The 22,571-nt window shown below is 49.4% G+C and overlaps 1 protein-coding gene across 2 annotated transcripts in view; it reads left to right on the top strand.

Moving 5' to 3' along the window:
- The first annotated feature begins 1,859 nt into the window (after positions 1 to 1,859).
- LOC138266949 (baculoviral IAP repeat-containing protein 7-B-like) overlaps positions 1,860 to 22,571 on the top strand; it is a 39,940-nt gene continuing 19,228 nt past the window's right edge. The window contains exons 1-2 of one of the 2 annotated variants that reach the window (XM_069215749.1): positions 1,860 to 2,047; positions 16,441 to 17,274. In XM_069215749.1, coding sequence (XP_069071850.1) covers positions 16,671 to 17,274 — 604 coding nt within the window. In that variant the 5' untranslated portion in view covers positions 1,860 to 2,047; positions 16,441 to 16,670. The remainder of the gene's footprint in view (positions 2,048 to 16,440; positions 17,275 to 22,571) is intronic. The other variant, XM_069215750.1, reaches the window with a different exon arrangement.

Below are 22,571 nucleotides of genomic sequence, written 5' to 3'. Positions count from 1 at the left end.
ATACCAAAGGGCCTTGTTCAAAAACTGGTGGGCGCCCCGTCTGCCAAATGAAGAATGCTTTGATGTCATGTCAATGCCACTCTACTGTTTGCTACTTTTTGGCAGATGTGGTGCTCCGGCGAACTCTAAATAAAGCAAGCAGTCCTGTTTTCCGGCCAACAGCACTGCCCATCTTGGAACCTGCAGTTTGTGCTTCCGGTTGCAGGTACAGACCCCAAGCCCCAGTGCGCCAGGTGCTACTGGTTGAAAAATGGGGGATGGATGAAAGCCAAACAGGAAATTAGACCACTTGACAGCAGAGCACGTGTCATCCCAAGCAGGGTCATCCCAAGCAGGGTCAACCCAAGCAGGGTCAACCCAAGCAGGGTCAACCCAAGCAGGGTCAACTCAAGTGGGGTTAATCCAATGAAGGCAGAATTCCTGTTAGTTGCCTAGAAGAGCATAGAAGACATTACACGCATGAACCTTGGCGGCTCCAAACCACAACTGTCACCAAATGCCACGTCACTCGGTTTCACTCTGGAACATATTGGCAAAGTCAATAGGTGCGCCCTGGTACCAGCTCTCTTGTGTACAAAAAAGTGAAACCATTTCTTCCACAAAGCGACTTCAGAACTACTCAAGCCCTTGTTCCTGGGCTGTGGTAACCCCTGCTCCATGGTCCCCCAGATTCCACATTGGCACCCCTCAGGGGCATCCTGCAGCCCGCAGGATGTATCATCAGGCCTGATGGAACATGATCACATCACCCCAAACCTGATGGAAAACCATTGGCTCCCCTTAATGGCCTACAGCATCTTCTAAACCAGCTGCCTCATTTACAGAGCCGCCACATCCAGCCCTCTCCAGCCCCCGCTTGTCTTGCGTTCAGGCGCACCATCTCTGGTGGTTCTCGGCACACCCAGAGTCAGGACACCACCGGTGTACAGACTGGCGCGTATAAAAGAAAAAACAAGGCTGCAGGCCGTTTCCATCCATGCCCCCAGCATCTGGAGCGACATCCCTGTATCCACAAGAGTGCCACCAGGCCTGCCCCCACGCTGCCCTAATTCAGGAAAGGATTGAAGACTCGCCTTTTTAAAGAACACTAGCTCACGATACATCAACCATCCGCGAGCCAGCTTCCCCCCTATCACTCAGTGTCTTTAAGCTCCCCTTTGAGCATTTAATGCGCCGAGCTGCCTTCAGGCTAGGTTCACCCTATACATACATGGATACATGCATAGATATATATGGAGTAATTCTAAGGCAACCTAACAAATGACTTCTTATCAATGACACACCACACATGAGCACTGCAGCTGCGCACTTTTGGTTGATAACTGATGAATTCTGGGAGCTGTAGTCTTTGTCCACACCCTTTGAAGTCACTGAACTACCACCCGGATTACAAGACTTTGTTAAAGAAAAGGCAGTGACTGGAAACATGCCACCAGGTGACGGAGGGAGGTGGCCCATCTGGACTGACTAAGGGCGAGCCCCGGCCTCACACTGAGTGCTCTCTTAGAGTTGGCCGACATGTGCATGGCAGTGCCCCAGCCCTGTCACCTCTAGAGTACAAAGACTGACATGTGACTGACTCTAAGATCGGCCTCCTTTATTTCTGAGGGAAAGGCAATGTGATTGGACTGTACACTTTCAACTCTCAGAATCAAAGACTGACCCCTAACTCTCCCGTTCCCCAGGCCCACGTCTGACTAGTGAGTCCAGTCCATGCTTTTTTTCTTAGCGTTATGGGACTCGTGGTTTTATTTAGCCCAGTATAAAACCAGGACTACATGTCCCAGAAGTCTAAGAAAATCTAGGCTGGCCTTACTAGTCACTCGTGGCAGCTCTCTCCCAGCCCTTCTGAGCTCCCAGTGACTCTGCCCCGGCCCTTCCCTGCCCCACCGGACTCTGCAGCCCTCGGCTCACGCCTCTTTAAACCCTGCTGGCCGGGCCTGCCCCCGGAGGTATAAATGCGCCTCACCTGAGGGGTGCGGCTTTTCCAGTTGTGGGTGGTAACTGGTTTCTCCTGTTGCCTGGGAGCGCGTTATAAGGTGGGCAGGTGAGTGGGCGCCTCATACTGCATGCCACAGGTACTGGGTGAGATCTTTTGGGGAACCGGGGAGGGGTCAGCTCCTTGAGGCCCTCTCACCCCACTCTTGGCGCCCCACCCTGCAAGCCCAGGGGGCAATTTTTTTTTCGTGTGTGTTGAGGTGCTTATGAATAAAGCTCCTGGAGACCCTCTCAGCCTAATCTTGGCGCGCTGGGATTTTAACTCTATTGTTTAGAAAGGAAAATAGCCAGTCCCTGCCCCACCCCTCACCTCGGAAATCTTGTTCTTGGAGCAGGACAGAGGATGCCACAGGCTTGTCAGCGCTCCCCTTCACTTGGCCAATTCTTGTCTCCCTTCATAGCGCCTCGCGGAGGACTCCGAGCCTTTCGGTCGCCAGGCGCTACATTTCCTGAACACATGGAGAACCGAGGCCGGTCAGTTTTTCAGTAAAGGCGTGTCTGATCCTGCAAAGCTCAGTGAAGACCACCTTGGCGCTATACGTGTCACTGGCTCCGACAACCACAGCTCCTTCAGTTATACCAAGACACAGGCCCCTTTAACATGGGTTTTTCATTCATGCAGGCATCCCACCGAGGGCCTTCTCACCCTCAAGGCACTTGCTGTTTGTCCTTATGCCCCCAATCCATGAGATCCCTGCTGTCTGTACCCACCCACACTCAAACTATAATGGGGGAAGGTTCAAAACTACAAGTCCCAGCATCCTTTGTTCTCCTGGCTGAAGAACCAGGAGTAGCAGAAACTCAAACTCGTGACTATAGGCAAGAGAGCAGCTGTGGGTTGTAAACTCGTTCTCCAGGGGGCTTTGTACCTCAGGCCCCATGTCATGATAGCCCCTTGTCAGACTGCAGCTATCTCAGATTACAGAACAGAGAGGGTGGTGGCTGTCGCCAGTGCACAAGTCCTAAACAAGCAGTGGCAAAGCCAATAGGACTCGCTTCTGCGAGTTATGGGTTTATTTTAGAGGTGTTGTACAGTACTTTTAAAGTTTTATTCGAAGTTGCCATGAAACAGCCATTTATTTTTTTTTGATTTACTAAAGCCTAAGAGATTGATCTTTGAATTAAAATATGAAAAGGGACGTAATTGGTAACACTGACAATGGCTCTCTTAAAAAAAGTATTATGCTATAGTGAATACTGCACTTTTTATAGGGGTTTGGGGGTGCTTAATGTACAGAATGGGATGGGTAGTGTTGGGGAAGAAGGTGAACATTGGGTAGTGTGTTAACTACTTATCAATTTCACTGGAAAGGAATGTTTAATTTCTGAAGTAATTTAAATTGATGGAAATGATTGCAATTATGGTACACGCGTGAAAAGAGGAGTGACGTGTCCACCCTAACATTGCAAGTGAAGAGAGGTGAGAAGCGCACCTTTCTAATTTCTCAAGAGACGGAATGGACAGAGTTTGTGTACAACAGGCAAGCAGTTCCCAGAGTTTGATGACACGTGTGCTTCAGCTAAAATGAAAGCTTTTTGTTTTGAAAAGCACAGCAAAGGTGTGTCCTTGAGGCTCGTTTTTTGGCGCAGTAAAGTTGAAAATAAAACTTAGGGGTGTCGGGTGAAGTGCAGTAGCAAACATTATTGAAAGCTGTCTCACTTAAGGAAATTAGGGCAGCATTGTATGAGGCGGAATAAACACGCTTTCAAAGCTGAAAGTAAATGTTGCCCTCGTGGTCGCTTTTTGGGTATCCATAAGCTAACATTAGTGGAGGGTAATATCTTCCTGTGCACCATGCACACTTCCTGTGTTAGTGACAACTACTGGTTAAAGCTGTCTAAAAAACGAACTGAAAAGGAGCAATGTGAGGGGAATAAAATTAGATTGTGACTGAGGTGCAGTCGCTAATACTGGCTAAGCCGCCTATCATAACAAATGCACGCGCACTGCCTGAGGCGGGATAAAGTAACACACAAGCGCTCACATGCAAGCCCTGTGTCACTTCAAATAAGAAAACGAGCTCCTTGTAGGAAAGTACCATCTTGCCTGGCATGTTACCCCCATTTTTCACTGTATATATGTTGTTTTAGTTGTATGTGTCACTGGGACCCTGTTCACCAGGGCCCCAGTGCTCATAAGTGTGCCTGAATGTGTTACCTGTGTAGTGACTAACTGTCTCACTGAGGCTCTGCTAATCAGAACCTCAGTGGTTATGCTCTCTCATTTCTTTCTAAATTGTCACTAACAGGCTAGTGACCAATTTTACCAATTTACATTGGCTTACTGGAACACCCTTATAATTCCCAAGTATATGGTACTGAGGTACCCAGGGTATTGGGGTTCCAGGAGATCCCTATGGGCTGCAGCATTTCTTTTGCCACCCATAGGGAGCTCTGACAATTCTTACACAGGCCTGCCACTGCAGCCTGAGTGAAATAACGTCCACGTTATTTCACAGCCATTTTACACTGCACTTAAGTAACTTATAAGTCACCTATATGTCTAACCTTTACCTGGTAAAGGTTAGGTGCAAAGTTACTTAGTGTGAGGGCACCCTGGCACTAGCCAAGGTGCCCCCACATTGTTCAGGGCCAATTCCCTGAACTTTGTGAGTGCGGGGACACCATTACACGCGTGCACTACATATAGGTCACTACCTATATGTAGCTTCACAATGGTAACTCCGAATATGGCCATGTAACATGTCTATGATCATGGAATTGCCCCCTCTATGCCATCCTGGCATAGTTGGCACAATTCCATGATCCCAGTGGTCTGTAGCACAGACCCTGGTACTGCCAAACTGCCTTTCCTGGGGTTTCACTGCAGCTGCTGCTGCTGCCAACCCCTCAGACAGGTTTCTGCCCTCCTGGGGTCAAGCCAGGCTTGTCCCAGGATGGCAGAACAAAGGACTTCCTCTGAGAGAGGGTGTTACACCCTCTCCCTTTGGAAAATGGTGTGAAGACAGGGGAGGAGTAGCCTCCCCCTGCCTCTGGAAATGCTTTCCTGGGCACAGATGTGCCCAATTCTGCATAAGCCAGTCTACACCGGTTCAGGGGACCCCTTAGCCCTGCTCTGGCACGAAACTGGACAAAGGAAAGGGGAGTGACCACTCCCCTGACCTGCACCTCCCCTGGGAGGTGTCCAGAGCTCCTCCAGTGTGCTCCCGACCTCTGCCATCTTGGAAACAGAGGTGCTGCTGGCACACTGGACTGCTCTGAGTGGCCAGTGCCACCAGGTGACGTCAGACTCCTTCTGATAGGCTCCTTCAGGTGTTGCTAGCCTATCCTCTCTCCTAAGTAGCCAAACCCTCTTTTCTGGCTATTTAGGGTCTCTGTCTCTGGGGAAACTTTAGATAACGAATGCAAGAGCTCATCAGAGTTCCTCTGCATCTCTCTCTTCACCTTCTGCCAAGGAATCGACTGCTGACCGCGCTGGAAGCCTGCAACACTGCAACAAAGTAGCAAAGACGACTACTGCAACTCTGTAACGCTGATCCTGCCGCCTTCTCGACTGTTTTCCTGGTGGTGCATGCTGTGGGGGTAGTCTGCCTCCTCTCTGCACTAGAAGCTCCGAAGAAATCTCCCGTGGGTCGACGGAATCTTCCCCCTGCAACCGCAGGCACCAAAAAGCTGCATTACCAGTCCCTTGGGTCTCCTCTCAGCACGACGAGCGAGGTCCCTCGAATCCAGCAACTCTGTCCAAGTGACTCCCACAGTCCAGTGACTCTTCAGTCCAAGTTTGGTGGAGGTAAGTCCTTGCCTCACCTCGCTAGACTGCATTGCTGGGAACCGCGACTTTTGCAGCTACTCCGGCCCCTGTGCACTTCCGGCGGAAATCCTTTGTGCACAGCCAAGCCTGGGTCCACGGCACTCTAACCTGCATTGCACGACTTTCTAAGTTGGTCTCTGGCGACGTGGGACTCCTTTGTGTAACTTCGGGTGAGCACCGTTTCACGCATCCTCGTAGTGCCGGTTTCTGGCACTTCTCCAGGTGCTACCTGCTGCTGAGGGCTCCTTGTCTTGCTCGACGTCCCCTTCCTCTCCTGGTCCAATTTGCGACCTCCTGGTCCCTCCAGGGCCATAGCAGCATCCAAAAACGCTAACCGCACGATTTGCAGCTAGCAAGGCTTGTTGGCCTTCTTTCGGCGGGAAAACACTTCTGCACGACTCTCCACGGCGAGAGGGATCCGTCCACCAAAGGGGAAGTCTATAGCCCTTTTCGTTCCTGCAGAAACCTCAGCTTCTTCTGTCCAGTAGAAGCTTCTTTGCACCCACAGCTGGCATTTCCTGGGCATATGCCCATTTCCGACTTGCTTGTGACTTTTGGACTTGGTCCCCTTGTTCCACAGGTACCCTAGATTGGAAATCCATCGTTGTTGCATTGTTGGTTTGTGTCTTTCCTGCATTATTCCTCTATCACGACTTCTTTGTCCTTAGGGGAACTTTAGTGCACTTTGCACTCACTTTTCAGGGTCTTGGGGAGGGTTATTTTTCTAACTCTCACTATTTTCTAATAGTCCCAGCGACCCTCTACAAGGTCACATAGGTTTGGGGTCCATTCGTGGTTTGCATTCCACTTTTGGAGTATATGGTTTGTGTTGCCCCTATCCCTATGTGTCCCCATTGCATCCTATTGTAACTATACATTGTTTGCACTGTTTTCTAAGACAATACTGCATATTTTTGCTATTGTGTATATATATCTTGTGTATATTTCCTATCCTCTCACTGAGGGTACACTCTAAGATACTTTGGCATATTGTCATAAAAATAAAGTACCTTTATTTTTAGTATAACTGTGTATTGTGTTTTCTTATGATATTGTGCAAGTGACACTTGTGGTACTGTAGTAGCTTCACACGTCTCCTAGTTCAGCCTAAGCTGCTCTGCTAAGCTACCATTATCTATCAGCCTAAGCTGCTAGACACCCTCTACACTAATAAGGGATAACTGGGCCTGGTGCAAGGTGCAATTACCCCTTGGTACTCACTACAAGCCAGTCCAGCCTCCTACACTCCTCGTCCTGCTTTCACGGGCAATGTTATGGGCGGGGAGTGGGAATGGGTTACAATTTTTTTTTTTTTTTATTATTATTATTATTATTATTATTTTTTTTTTTTAACTCGTCCACATTATCTAATTTGCAGCACAATCGCAAAACGTTGCACAGCTGGGGCTTGAATTAGTTCCTCCGCTTCACAGGCCACAGCTCTGCACATAAAACACACGGCAATGAGGGTCTTGTCTGCAGATCAGAGGCCTTTGAAGCTGTGAACCGGTAAAAGTCAAGCTTCATGGTTGGAAGCACATTCTGTCTCACAGGAAACAGAATGGGAGTGTGTGTGTAGCAGCAAGGATGTGGTGACGTGTGCTTGAGCTAAGAACAAACACTCACTTGCAAAACCATGCAGTCACACATTAAATACATAGACTCAGGCACAAATGGTTTTTTTTGTTCTTTTTTACCAGTAAAGATGTAGCCAAGCTGCAGTTAGAGTGCTGGAAGCGAAATAAGCAAGCAGATGCAGACACTGGGAGGGTGCAGATGACCGTCAACTACAAAAGATGCCCTCTTTTGAGTGGCTCAGCCAAAAGACAAAAATAATCCCACAAGCAGTGTAAAGACGCAGCTACTTGGGCCATGATCTATAGGCGGATCACATTCAAGAAGATGGATTTTCAAACCTTAGTGCTGATCAACAATTATGAATGGCTTTGAAGTCATCCTTTTATAAGTAGTAGAGGCCTCTAGGCTCACAAACAGTAAACAAAATGTCTCAAGGAGATGGTGCATGTGCTCTCTAAGCGAGACTGTTGCACCTGGCCCTTTTTGCAGGGTCATCCCCACTCTTTTTGCCTACTTCCTCCTAATTTTTCTGATCAGTTTTTGTTGGCTTTATGACTCTGGACACTTTAACGCTGCTAACCAGTGCTAAAGTGCATATGCTGTTTGAGTAAATTGTATGTGTATATTGGCTTATCCATGATTTGCATGTTTGATTTACCAGTAAGTCCCTAGTAAAGTGTACTAGAGGTGCCCAGGGCCTGTAAATCAAATGCTACTAGGGGGCCTGCAGCACTGGTTGTGCCACCCACATAAGTAGCCCTGTAAACATGGCTCAGACCTGCCACTTCAGTGTGTGTGCAGGTTTAAACTGCCAATTCAACCTGGCAAGTGTACCCACATGCCAGGCATAAACCTTCCCTTTTACTACATGTCAAGCATCCCTAAAGTAGGCCCTAGGTAGCCCCAGGGGCAGGGTGCAGTGTATGTTTAAAGTAGGACATACACTACTGTGTTTTATGTCCTAACAGTGAAATACTGCCAAATTCGGTTTTCACTCTGCAAGGCCCATCTCTCTCACAGGTTAACATGGGGTCTGCCTTTAAGTAGCCTTAAAGTGCATATTCCCTTCGAGACAGACACAAATGTCGAGTTTAAGGTCTCTGAACTCCCAATTTAAAAATGAATCTTTTAGTGAAGTTGTTTTTTAAATTGTCTGTTTGAAAACACCACTTTTAGAAAGTAGGCATTTGCTTGCTTAAACCATTCTGTGACTCTGCCTGTTTGTGGATTGTCTGGGCCAATTTGACAGTTGGGCTGTTTTGTCACTCTCTAGACAGTGACACAAAAGGAGGCTGGGGTGTAGCCTGCATATCCTGATGAGCCATCTGATCTAGAGGGGAGAGAAGAGTGGTCTTTCACTCCTGAAAGGACTGTGCCTGCCCTCGCACAATGCAGTTTTTTTCAATCCCCTGGTGTCCGCCTGTGGCCTGTCCTGGCCTGGACAATGAAGGATCTCACAAACACTTGAGAGTTTGTTTTTGTTTGCCAACTTAAAAGGCAGAAAGGGGTATAAGAAGACTCAAAACCCCAGACTTTTAGAATCTTTCTGGAATCAAGAGGAACCTCTGCCCAGGAGAAGAGCTGAAGGAGTACTGTCCCTTTGCAGTGTTGCTTTGCTGGACTGGCCTACAGTTGCTGCTTCTGCATGAAAAGAGAGAAAATGGTGAACTTTGCTGTGTTCTGCTTGAGAAAGTTCTCAAGGTCTTGGAGTAGAGCTTGCCTCCTGTTGGAAGTCTCAGGGACACCAAAGACTTCAGTTTCCTCCACCTGCAGCACTTGGAAATGTTTTGTGCTGTTCAAGAGGAGAAACCACTGCGGAGCCGCTGGCCTGCACCGTGACCTGTCAACGCTGCACAACCCCACTTCGCACCGCAACCCTGGTATCACCGACGCGGTCATTGAACGACTTCACAGAGCTGCTGCCCGCAGCATGACCTATGGGCCCTGCACTCTGGCATCGCCTGCTCATACTGCAGCCTGGGCACCCCCGACAACGCTCTTGCTGATAGTGGCGCTGGTGCCTCCACCGTGGCCTGTAGACACCGCTTGTGAGGTACACAAAGCACCATCCCGTCCCGCACCGCAGCCCCATTCTACCCACGCCAGAATCATTGACCCCAGTGTCGTCACCAGGCATCACTTCCTGCACCGTGGCCTGTGGAAACCATTCGTGAGGGTTTCAAAGCACCGTCCTGTCCCGTCCTGCTAGCTTGGGCCTACCGATGGCTGCACTGTGAGCTGGTGACGCTGCACAGTGCCGCTTCACACCGCAGCCCTGGTCTCATTGACGCTGCTGTATGCGGTCACTGAGCCGCTGCCTGCACCGTGACCTGTGAGCACTGCACATCGCACTGTCCCGCTTCGCACCGCAGCTCCGACTCCTTCCATGCCAGCGCACCTGATTACATCAGCCAATAGTTCGATCTGCAACGTGTGTGACTTCAAAGGCGCGACGACTCCGGAACCAACATAGCGACATCAGCGACACCACTCTCCGGAGCTCACCGCGAGAATCGCGTCACCCTGCAATTCCAAAGGAACAGTTTGCAGGTCTTCCCAACACCTTAGCTAGCCCGCAATGCTGCGGCCGGCCTGAACTATTGGTTTTGTTCATGACTGTGATAGCCCCTGCTGGAGCTATTGACTTCAAGGAACTGTATTTCTGAGTAAATCTTGCAAAATTCATATCTTTAGCCCTGTATGTTGGATTTTTATCGTTTTTGTCTTGTTTTACACAGACAAATATTGGATTTTTTTCTAAAACTGGTGTGGTGTCCTTTTGTAGTGTTTTCACTTATTACTGTGCGTTATGTGCAAATGCTTTACACATTGCTTCTGAGATAAGCATGACTGCTAGTGCCAAGATACCAAGGGGGTGTGCAACGGTTATCTGAGTGGGTATCTCGCTTATACTGACTAGAGTGAGGGCCCCTACTTCGCAGGGGTGCAAACCAACTGTCAACTAGAGACCCCATTTCTAACCGAGCCATAAAAAAAAGTGGGGGGGGGGGGGCTAACCACTTTTGGCAGTATGCAAGTGACATCACAGCATGTGACATCACAGTGTGACATTGCATGTGGCGTCTCAGGATTTGACCTCACAGGAAATTGCATCAGAATCCATGACCTCACAGGAAGTGGTATTGCAAGAAGTAGCATAAGATCTTAAGACATCACATATGTTTAGCAGGTCTTTAATGAGTGCACTGAAGGACTTTTAGATTTAATGATTGATATTTTGCACTGGGGTTGTTCAAAAAAAGTAAAGCAACCCTGACACAAAATCTGGATATCAACTTTTACATTTAGTTTTTTAAATCTCTGCCACAACGAACTGCCAACAAGGAGAAATGTGGCAGTGAATTTGCTCTGCTGAATTCCTTGAAAAGTCTGCATTTTAAAATCGTCTTGGATTAAGACACCTGCTGCACAGATAATTATGTGCCCAGTAAATCCAAGGGAATAATAATCATGGAAAGATAACTCTGGGGGTTAACACATTTGCTGGAGAGATCTAGGTTTATCTAGTTCCAGTTTTTAATCAAAGTAGCACAAAGTGTTAATATGTCTTCTGCAAATACATCGTGTAATATGCACATGACAATGTTTTATTTTATGTAGCTATGTGTGGGTTACTGCCTTTAACAGGGCGATTCTTTTTCTTATCAGCAGTTATTAAATTGTAATTGGTCTAATATAGCACAGTGAGTTATAAAGGACATGTAACTCCTACATCTTGCAACCATCACTGTCTTATGTAGCACGTCCTGTACATTGATTTACATATGCACGATTTATTGTCAATGTATAATAAGCACATGTGACAAAGTGCTGACACCCTATATCCGAATGAGTAGGACAATAAAACAAATTAGTGGTACTTAAATTATTTGTGTAATTACTGTGACAAACCAGCACATCTCACACTCTTATAGTCAGGGCCACTGGAATCAAACGGCAGCAACGATTTTCACATAATTGTAGATTTTCCGCACTTACAACATAATCCATTGTCTGCCACGTAATCTGCAGATTCTAACAAAAAAAGGTTTCCAGCTCAAACAGTTCAAAATTTACTAAAAATGTGATAACGCATGTTGGAGCTCGGTGGAAGGACCTTGGCAAAGCTAGACTGGTCTCCTTTATATTGCTATATCTGTGTGTTAAACTGCTATTGATGAGATGCAACCAATGCTTAGAGTGCTACCAAGTTTAAATTAATACAGATTAGAAGGATTGGACACAACCACAGCAGAGTCCACCCGGCCTATATAGGATTTCCTGATCCATCCATATCGATGGGACTCGGCGTCATTAGGGTTGAGCAGACTACAAGTCCCAGAATGCACTGATTTAACTGCACTCCCAGGAGAAGAAACCAGGTGTCCTGGTGCCAAGTCCTGTTTTAACCCTGTTCATACCGTCCCCTCGCTTGGCGGGGGCCATGTTGATGCTTGCGGGGGCAGCCTGCCTCTCCATAGCTGATGGTGCCCTAGACGGTGCCAAGAGTAGGTTTGCCACAGCACCAGTCCTGACACTTCACTCGAGGCCCGAGGATGCCCTGTAGCTTCAGTTACATATCTGGGTGCAGGACCTTGGGTGGGTGTTAGTTTAAGGAATAATTAGGTAGAGTCCTTCCAAGAGGCCTATTGTGGGTTTACAAAGAACCTACAGGGGCTAACAGGCTGCCTCTACTTACCATTGGTTTGCTAAATTGTCACTCATTTGCTTGCCTCTTATTGTATGGCTTTTCCTGTTTCCACTTCTCCATATTGTTTGTCCCGCCCAGGAGCATAGCCTCTTTGATTGGCTGGCTTCTATTCCTCCATTAGGGGGTGGGAAGGAGTAGTACGTGGAAAATTGCGGCTTGCACCCCCAACCTTGGGGAAAGAGTGCTTTTTCTAATTTTTCTTTTTTTTTTTTTTTACATTTCATTATTTACCAATCTACTTCAAAAATGGCAACTGTAATTCTGTGCGCATATGTGTATACTGATGCGTGTGTGCACCTAGAACACTTTTTTTTTTTTTTTTTTTTCCCTTGCCCACCTAGCTGTTGGTGTAGCCAGTAGAGCCAGAAGACGTCAGCAAAGCCAATAGGCCGCAGCGGCTTCACCTGTTGGCTTTGACAATGCTTGTGTTTCAGATGGGACTTCTTTTTAAGTATCAGACTTTTACCGGGAGAAAGAGGCGGAAAATTGAGAAACATGAGAGAGGAAACAGTGACATTAAGGGGGGGGGGGGGGGGCGACAGGTGGAAGAAAAACTGGAAAACGGTGACTGGGAAGACAGAAAAGCAAGAGAAAGATGGAGGAAGAAGAAATGGGAAGAGCCTACAAAAGGAGAGGCGTGAGGGAGAATCCACACTCGGCAACCTCGGGACCCTGCACCCCAGGCTGGTTTGGAAAAAATGGGCTACCCAGGACTTCTTTTTATTATATACATTTATTAAATGCTGCTCCGGGTGGGTCCTCGCGCCAGGGCGCCCCACTTAGGCCACGCATGGCCAGAGCAGGGACAGATTTGCAGGATAACCACTGACCCCGAAAATGTTTCCCCTTAGACCGGTTTTTCGCCTCATTCCCTCCATAGTGCCATGCGCTTGGTGCCCTCTGCACAGGGGGGGGGGGGGGGTTTGCTGGGGCACAGACCCAGCAGTGCTAGTGTCCGTTCTGGACTGACTACTGGGGACCAGCACGGACCCTTTCATCTGCCCACTGGGGGTCACGCCCCGTGATGGGCGGCCCTCTACATCCTCTTCGAAATGTCTTTATTGGCATTTTATTAAAATCTCATCTCCGCTGGGTGCACAGGATACAATAATAATCTGTTCATTAAGTGGGCGCACAAACACACCCCAGCATGTTTACATGAATATTCGGGTAGCGGATCAGACGTCAATATGGAGGGGTAGCGGGGTGTAGGGAACGCAATGAATGATAACCCGATGGGCATCGTGCGCCCCGCTCTGCCGAGGAGTAGCCGGGGTGCGCATCACGAGATAAAGCAAAACAGTACCTTCCGAACCCTCTGGCCGGCTCTGTGCAGCCCCCCGGGATGCGGGGCGCGAGTGTCCGGAGTGTACTGCCACATGGAGGATATGTGGGCGGGGGGGTACCCCAGGGGGGGACGGGTGGAGGGACTAACCTTCAGACCTCCCTCTAGGAGAATGCAGGGTCTTTTGATGTCTGGTAAATAGATCAGTGGGCCGCCCAGTGGTATAATCTGCCCCACCTAGAAGTGGGGGGGGGGGGGATTTAGGCTGTCAATCAAAGAAGGGGGGGGCGGATTCAGGCTGTCAATCAATCTGAGGATATCCGTACCGTGCATCATTGCGCCCCCCCCCCAAGCATCCCCACCCCACAATCTGCGGTCGTGTACCATGGCGTCTTCTGCCAGTGGCTCTCTGCGTCCTTATCCAACCACAAACAATTACGAGCATACTCAACGTTGGTAAATGTCGACTCTAATATGATGTGATTCCAAAAATGAAGTCTTGCTGTCACAGCCGATGGTGTCTGCCCCCTTCCTCGGCTGCGCCCTGGTCTCTTAGGACCCCTGGTAGCTGCTGGGTGCCCCCTATGTGGGCAGAGGGTCATCCCAGGAACCAAGGGTTTGGTTGCAGAGTGGCCAGGTAATCCCACTTATTCCTAGTCCTCCAGAAATGACCTCCAAAAGGGACACTTTCTGTGTTACTTACTCCAAGGCATTGTGAGTGGTGATCATAGTTCCTTCAATGCATTTCCACGTGCATGGACGGCGTTCAGTGGGAGGCCAACATTTGATCCTTTGTGTAAGAAATTAGGTGATTAGTTTGGGATAGATACACACCTCGGGTAATAACCAAATAACCACAACCTCTGTCTGAGTTAATCACAAAGGTAAGTAAATAAACATGAGCTCCGCCCCTGGTAGCTATGGCCCAGAGCAGCTAGGCTTGCCTTACAGACAATGTGGAAAGTATTTATGCAGTACCAAAACAGTAACAAAAGTCCAACAGCAAAACAATAAACATCCCAAAGCAAATTAGAAAATATAAACGTTAAAACACCGAAGTGAATAAAAAGCCAATAAGGGAAACAAGAAATATAAATACTTAAAAATTTAAGAAGAAATTGTGCCAAGAAGCACAAAGTACTGATGATGGAAAATGTTCAGGGTACTAAAGGACCTGGGAGTAATTTGTCCTGGTAACAATATATAGAGGGTCAGATACACTGATTAGGTTTGTCTTGGTGAAAGATTTTACCTTCTGACTAACTCTTGAAGTTCCAATCCACCACAGCAGTACACCTCTAAAGCACCCCCCCCCCCCTCCCCCCAGGACCTTAGAGGAGGCACTTGGAGACTCACGGGGTCAGAGTCCATTCCAGCTCCAGTTGCCACTGCTCTGCTGGGCAACTGCAGGAAAGGCCTTCACCTTTAACTTTTGGTCCAGTCGTCTTTTGTCCTCCCTGGGTGTCCTTGTGGTGCTGGTGCTCATGGACAAGTCACTCTGATCATTCCGAACAGTTAATGATTAGACAATTGGGGGTGAGTAAGGTAACGGAGGCTTGGCTCTGCCAGCTGGGTAAGGCGGCTCTGAGGCTTGGCTTTGCTTGTTTGGTTCAGTAAGGTGGCTCCGAGTCTTGGCAGCGTCAGTTGGGGTGAGTAAGGCTGCTATGAGTTTTGCCTCTGCTACTGGAGGTGAGTAAGGCTGCTCTGAGGCTCGGCTCTGCTACTTGAGGTGAGTAAGGCTGCTCTGAGGCTCGGCTCTGCTACTTGAGGTGAGTAAGGCTGCTATGAGGCTTGGCTCTGCTAGTTGAGGTGAGTAAGGAAGCTGAGGCTCAGCTCTGCCAGTTGGTGACTCTGCATCTCGGGTGTAAGTTGGGTGAGTGAGGTGACTGTCTTTACTCCCCATCAGTAACACACATTGTGACTGCCAGTGACAGTGTCTGGTTGGAGGAGAGTGCGGAGAGACCACGCCGGCTCCTGTGGGCATCACCTGCCAGTCCCAGCCTCTGGGACCCTCTGGATGGAGCTGGGATACCTTCTCTGCTGGGGAGCTTGATGGGTGGCCCCCGAAGGATCTCACTGCCCCCCCCCCCCATCCTCCCTTAAGGCCCCTCGGGCCTCCCTTTGTGCCGGCTTCCCCGGAAGTGCTCTACTGCCCTGAGATGTGACTGCCTGCGCCCCGGCCCAGCCGACCTACTCCGATCTTAAAGCACCGAAACATCGTGCCAACCTGCAATAATTAACACTGGTATTTTTTGTAGTGTTTCGCTTCGTTAAAAATTGGTGCATTTTGGTAGGAAAATTAGAAAATGTTGTTCCCACATACATATTGGAGTGGAGGATTAAATGGGCTGGTGAACGGTGCGTGTTTAAATTGGGCCGGTGGCAGCCAAGCGATAAGTGGGAGGTAAAAGGCACCTTAAGTCGTATTTCCATCCCGCATCCCCACTCGACACTTCCATCAAGGACGTGTGCTGCTGTGTCGGACATCTGACTACACTGTTGACTCGGTGATGCCTATTGGCTTTGACCTCAGGGACTCCTTGCCGAGACCCCGCCTTTCCTAACACCCTAAGGCACCTGGGAGCCGTTCCCTTACCTCGCTTCTCCATAGGGTCCTGTAGTGACCTAACGGACTCGGACCCAGCCCCACTAGCCTCCCGGTGCCCGGCCTCCTGCAGAGCTGCTGGGCAGAGCTTGCTGGGCAGGGCTGCTTCCCCGGGTGCTTAGTCCCACGATGCTTTGGGAACAGCTCACCCCTGACACCATGGCCTCCAGGCCTTTGTGGCCCCTCCTCTCTGGGCCCAAATTTTACCTTTTGGTCCTGCACTTGGCCCTCCCTCCCCCACTCCCCACTGTGTGCACAGGTAACACCCACCCCTCACTGCTTGCACGTGGCCCCCCACCACTCTTTGTTCACAGGTAACCACCACCCCTCACTGCTTGCACGTGGCCCTACCTTCCCACCACCCTTTTGTGTGCACGTGACCCCCCTCCTCACCTCTGTGCACACGTGCCCTCCCTCCCTCCCGCCACTCATTGTGTGCTCGCTTCCAGTTTTCACTGCAATAACCTTTGTTTTCTTTCCTGTCGTTTCAGGCTTTGTGGTCACAAGGGGTCTGCTGCCGCAGCCGGCACCTCTGACAGGCCCTGGCGACCAGAAGGACCCCCTGGGCACACAGCAGCACTGACTGCCCGCTAGTTGTCGATGGTGCTTGGAAGCCCCTGTCCACCTCTCCTGGGCTCCTCTTAACTGAAGATCAGCTGTCCACCTTCACAGTTCTGGGTTGACTTTCAGAGTTCTCTGGTCTTGAGAGTTCTCCAACAGCATGAGCTACTACGAGACGCGTCGAACATCACTTCCAGGTGGTGCCCGGCGCCGCTCGTCTAGCTCGGACAGCCTGGCACAGCGGACCGTGGACTCGGTGCTCAGTGACCTGGCACCCGGATGGGCTGCCGTAGACTGTAGGCAAGCCTCGATGGTGAGCGAGGAGGCGAGGCTGAGGACATTCCAGCACTGGCCCTCCTCCGCGCCGGTCTCACCAGTGGATTTGGCTCGCTCCGGCTTCTTCTACCTGGGGCCTGGTGACCGGGTCCAGTGCTTCTCCTGCAGAGGGGTTCTCAAGTGCTGGGCCGCCGGAGAGAACGTCATGTCTGAACACCAGAAGTTCTTCCCAATCTGTCCCTTTGTGCTGGGCCGGGAGGTCCGCAACCGACCCAGGGTTCAGCCCCGAGGCAGGCGTCCAGACTGCATGGATGGGCAAATCCTGGGTCAGCTGCAGAGGATGGCCACCGAAGACACCCCAGTTCTGGACAACCCAGCCCACCCAGACATGGCTCTGGAGTGGACCCGCCTCTCCTCATTTCGATACTGGCCTCTTTATGCAGAGGGGCAGCCACAGCAGCTGGCCCGGGCCGGCTTCTTCTATGTAGGTAAGTGGCACCTTCTGGACTCGAACAATTGCTGCAACCCCAAGCAAGGTGTCAATGCCATTGCGCCAGAATCCCTACACATTCCTTTCCCGCTACTTGCCTAACTTCCATTCCTCACCTCAGCCTTGGCACCATCATTTTTATGTGCGATTAGTTATTGGCTCTTTTCTGTCTCATGTTCTGTATTGGTTAAGATGTTTATCGCTTGCAAGGGTATCCTGGTGATGAACAGGTGTGCACCCGGCTCTGCCTGAGATAGGTTGGTTAATCACCCACAGTGGTATCCTGGTGCCTCACCCTGCCTTGGGTGTGTTGGTTAATTGAAAAGCCTGGTCCTCAGCTTCTTGCAGAATTCAAGAAACGAGGAGAAGGCTCTCATGTGGAGTGGGAGGTTGTTCCTATTTTAGGAGCAGTGTTTGAGATTGCCTGACCTGATCTGGTTGTATGTATGTGTGGGATGTGTGCAAACAGGCGTCCTGGATGGTTGATATGGAGGGGGGGGGGGGGGGGTGTGACTGTTTACATAGCTAGAACCAAAGTTATGTATAGCTTTGAATATGTGAGGAGTTTGAAATGAGCTGCTCTGTATATTGGAAACTACTGGAACTCTCTGAGGTCTACTGTGATGAGTTTTCTCTGCAAGGCTGAGGATGAGTTTGGCTGCTGAGTTGTTTTGTTTGCAGTATTCTAGGGAGTTGCTTGTGATCCTCGCTTTTTTGGTGTTCCCATACTCCGACTTGCTGGTGGCTGGGGCATGAGTGACACTTTTTCTAGTGATGCTTGGGAGTCATTTAAAGAGTACATTACTTCGTTCACGCGTGCGGGCCTGTTCAGTTTGCTGTTGATCATTTCAAGGTTGCTGACGTGGGTGCTGGCTCTGCGTCAGTTCAGCCCGCCACCATTTGGACACCCATTGAGGTGTTCTTGAAGATCATTACTTGTGTCTTCTTGGAGTTGTGCTTGTGACAGTTTCATCCAGTTAGTGACTTCCATGTTGCAGGCGGTAAGTGTGTGTGCGGCCAACACTGGTAAGAGGTATCATGTTCATTGAATAGGGTGGGGATGAGCAGTAAACCTTAAAGGGCTCCACAGCACTTTGAAAGCTAGCAGATGCAGGGATGACAGGGTGACTGCTTGTGTTCTAGCCAATGAGAAGGAGCAGATGCGGTGTAGAGGGAGTCCTTGGATTCCAATCTTGTGCAGGCTCCTGATGAGGATGGGTGTGGGAGTATGTAAAATGCCCACTGCTCCCTTTGCTTACACTTGGCCTGGAGCGGTACAAAGGAGAGCATGTCCTTTCTGCCCCATCAGTTTAGCACAACTTTGCTTTTGTCAGTGTGGAACTTCTGACCTAATCACTAATTTGAAGTGTGAGCAGCAGTAACAAATGTAATCGCTTTTAAGAGTTCACCAGTGGTATGGCAGCCTTTTGACCACTGTAGAGCCTGTGCACATTTACTGATCCAACGTCAGCTGAGCCAAAATAGGCACCAGAACCATGTGGCGGTAGTGGTTGATGGTATGGGGTGCGTCCAGGCTTGGATGCAGGGTAGAAGAAATCGAGCAAACTACTGAAAGTAGTGGGTTTCCATTGTCTCCGGCAGTGGCTACTTTGCATCAGGGCTAATTGGGGAGTTTGTCGGCAGACTCGCAGCAAGTCTGTGTCCCTGATCCGAAGAGTCTCAAAGATGACTCCTGGTGCGGCAGCAACGCTCCATCTTTTACTTTGCTGTGCTCAACTAGACTGATGTTGGTGTGCAGTCCGTGGACTCCTGTTATGAGTGGGTACCCTCCGGTGCCAGACGGAGAGCAGAGCCTTCTAAGCGTGTTACCTGCATCCTCTTGATTGGTGGGTTTGGAAGACTAGCTGGACAGCTCATAGCCGGGCTGATGTGAAGGAGTGCTGCCTAGTTTGCTCTTCTGGGGGTAGTGACGGTGTTCAGGGGTGAAAGGTGAAGGAGCCTGGAAGGCACTGAGCTGTCCTTGTTTCGGATTCCGGATTCTAAACCAAGCCGTGGGTTCTGTTCAGGTTACTAACCAGTTAATGGTTAGTCATCACTTAAGACTGTCTTGCTCTGTAGACCAAATGGGAGTTGTGTGGAGAAGGGAGTTAATGTCATATGAGCACCCAGCATACCAAATATTCTTGACGTATGTGTGGGATTTGTGTGTAGCGGGATCAGAATGTGGCTGAGTTCAGGGGATTTAGGAATTTTGAGATCAGCCAGATTACTGGGGAGCAGGTTTTTGATAGGCTCACTTGCTCATATCCGAAAACACTGACAAACCAGAAAAGCTAATGTGGAGAGGTGCCAAAAATTTGTAGTGATGGTGCGGATAACTGGCCTAAAATGAGCTACTGATACATGACCCTAAGGTTTCCGCTGTCCCAGGAGGTCCACTCTCAGGTGGGCAAGAACAGACTTTTAAAAGCTAAGCAGCAATCATATCAACTCCGGCACTAGTGCATAATTTGACCTGGTGGTTTCCGCTACTCTGCACCTGCACTTATGACAATCTGCCCCATGGTGGTGCTATTTGTCTAATTTGAGATGAAGACAACAGTGCTTTATTAATTCAACATATGTTAAAAATGATTAGTACCTGCTGCCCAATCCATTTTTATAGCTTAGGGGGCCTGGAATAGTCTGAGTTGTCACACTTGTAAGGTGCCATGGTTAGTAGCTGTGTAGATGCTGTCAGCGCTGTAGCCCTGAAAGGGGGGGGGGGGGGTGGAGGCAATTAGTGGGGCAGGCTGCAATGGTCTCCTGATGAGGTCATTGGCACTTACTCTTTTTACAAATTAAGCACCGTCGGAAGGCAAAGCTACTTAAGGCACAAAAAAGGGCCCAAGATGTCTGAATTCTTTAGGCTTCCTGGGGCTCAGTCTGACCCCTGTGCGGCCTACATGATGTCTGGAACAAATATTCTTGAGCAAGTATCCAAATACACAGGCTAATATCAGATTATTGAATGGAATCAAACACAAGGGTGACCATCACAAGGTGCTATAGCGGCAACTTGAACAAAGAAATTACAAATCATTAGGGAACTAGTGTGCGAAAGTCGTACTTGTGTACTGAGCTCAACACCCTGGAACAAAGCCCTGTAGTGTCCTTTTTATCCTCTGAGAGGCCATGAGTGAGTCCAACACTGCCCCGCCCCCCCAAAAAAATAATAATAATCAACATTGGGAGTGAGGTGGAGGGTAATTGTTAACCTATACATCACCTCACCTAAATAGCAACTCTTGGGCTAGAACATGTCACACTAGTTCCCTCCCAAGCGCTACCAGAGAGGAAACTACTCAGCCCAGAAATAGTCAATTTTTTATGGCATGTAGCGTTTATGGACTGAGCAGTCCAGGTAGGTTGGGACAGGTTCACTATGACCCTGTGAACCCCAGGAACACCTCATCTGTGCAGGTGATGTCTTCCAACCACAAGTCCCAGCAGCAAGACTCACTCGTCTTCAAGACTTGGGCCCATTCTGATGAATGGCTGGCAACCAAGACCCACTCCTAGCTTGGAATCTCCTGGACATGCCCTGTGCATGGCTCTGTCCTCTATATGAAGCTCTGGCTGAGAGGCCAGTCCATGGACCCCTCAGGGCCAAGGTGGGATCCAGAGCCAGTAGAACACTCCCCTCCTGGCCAAGGAGGTACCCTGAGCCAAAGGAAAAGCCCACCCCCCTGGCAGAGCATGGCCAAGGTGAGTCCCAGAGGACCACCCCACTCATGGCCAAGGTGGGATCCAGAGGACCCCCCCTTTCATGGCCAAGGAGGTATCCTGAGCCAGATGAACACCTCTCCCACTGCCCCCCCACCCCTCTCCCCCGGGCATTGCCAAGGTGATGTCCAGATGACCACCCCTCATGGCCACGGTGGGCGGCAGAGGCACACCCCCCTCATGGCCAAGGTGGTAGCTAGAGCCAGAGGACCCCCCCGCCCCTCTCATGGCCAAGGTGGGTTCCAGAGCCAGCTGGAGGGTCTGCAATACTCCCGGGTAACCACGCTGGCCTTGTTTCTGGACAGATTTCGAGGAATGTATGAGGCCAAAGCCTAGTCGGACTAGTTTGCCTGGTTCTAGAGTTGTACACTTTAGCTGAGGCTTTGAGTCCTCTCCTGGAGCTGAGCAAGAGCTTCGCTTGGGAAATGGAGGTGAGTGTGTGATTCCGAATTGGGGGCGTTGAATGGAAGTGTCCATCTGAGCAGGTGAAGCGTGACCTGTTAGCTGTTCACTCAGTAGGAGTGACGCTTCCCGCCCAGGTTCACTCAGTGGGAGTGAGTTTCCCCAGCCAGTCCCAGCTTCCGACAAGGCTCGTTGTTGCCCACCCGCTCAGAGCTGTGTGTCAGACTGAGCTGTGGGTCGCCTGACCCCTCTAGTCAACCCACCTCAGAAGCGCTAATGAGGTTCCTACATAAAGCTAGACTTGGATCAAAGTGGGTATAAATCCACGCACTGTTTTGTACAAGAAACTCAAGTCTGGCCTTTATCTCTAAAACTGTGTGCCAATTTGTGGGTTGCAAGGCGTATTTTTTTTTTTTCTTTTGGCCGTAAATGTCCAAATAAAGATTCATTTATCTTGCCACATTTGTTGCGCAGCACACCAAAAATAAAGGTCTAATGTCAGGCTCAGTCTTCTGACAAATTGCTGCTTATTTTTTAACATGGAGATTAGCTTTTACGAACTCCTCTGAGTTTGGAGCCAGAGAAAGAAAACTAAAATGGAGAGAGGCTGCAAATGAACTGTGCAGATCAGCTGTTGGGAAACCAACATTGAAGCACATTTTAAATTCCAAAGTGTGATGGCAGCATCATGTTTAATAGCACAAAAATAAATCAAGGCACCTAACTTGGTGATGCACAAATGATAAATATTCACAAACTTAGTTTTAGTAATAAAACCGCATGTCTATGCAAAGTTAGTGATATTCCAATAGCAAATAAACGATCTGTAAATGATATTGCGCTGCCACACGATGCTTTAGTGACATTCAAAAATCACCCGCCTTATGTCCATGAAAGGTAGGTGGGTCGCAATGTTTGTCGCTCCAGTAAGCGGATTGTGTCTGTAAACAGTTCAGGAAGCAGCGCATTAAAATGCTTCCTTGTCACTGGGGGATGTTGCCAGACCTAGCTGGCTCAAAGGTGATGGTTAATAGATTAAATGCCTTGCTGGTGGACAAAACCCATGGCTTATGTCTGAACTGTGCCTGCAGGAACACCCCGCACAGAAGCTTTCTTCAGTTTCAAGGTGCCACAAAAGCAGCCCGCAGAATAGGTTTATAAATGAGG

Source organism: Pleurodeles waltl, chromosome 12, assembly GCF_031143425.1.
Source record: "Pleurodeles waltl isolate 20211129_DDA chromosome 12, aPleWal1.hap1.20221129, whole genome shotgun sequence".
Taxonomy (NCBI): domain Eukaryota; kingdom Metazoa; phylum Chordata; class Amphibia; order Caudata; family Salamandridae; genus Pleurodeles; species Pleurodeles waltl.
This window is presented reverse-complemented; position numbering and strand designations above follow the sequence as displayed.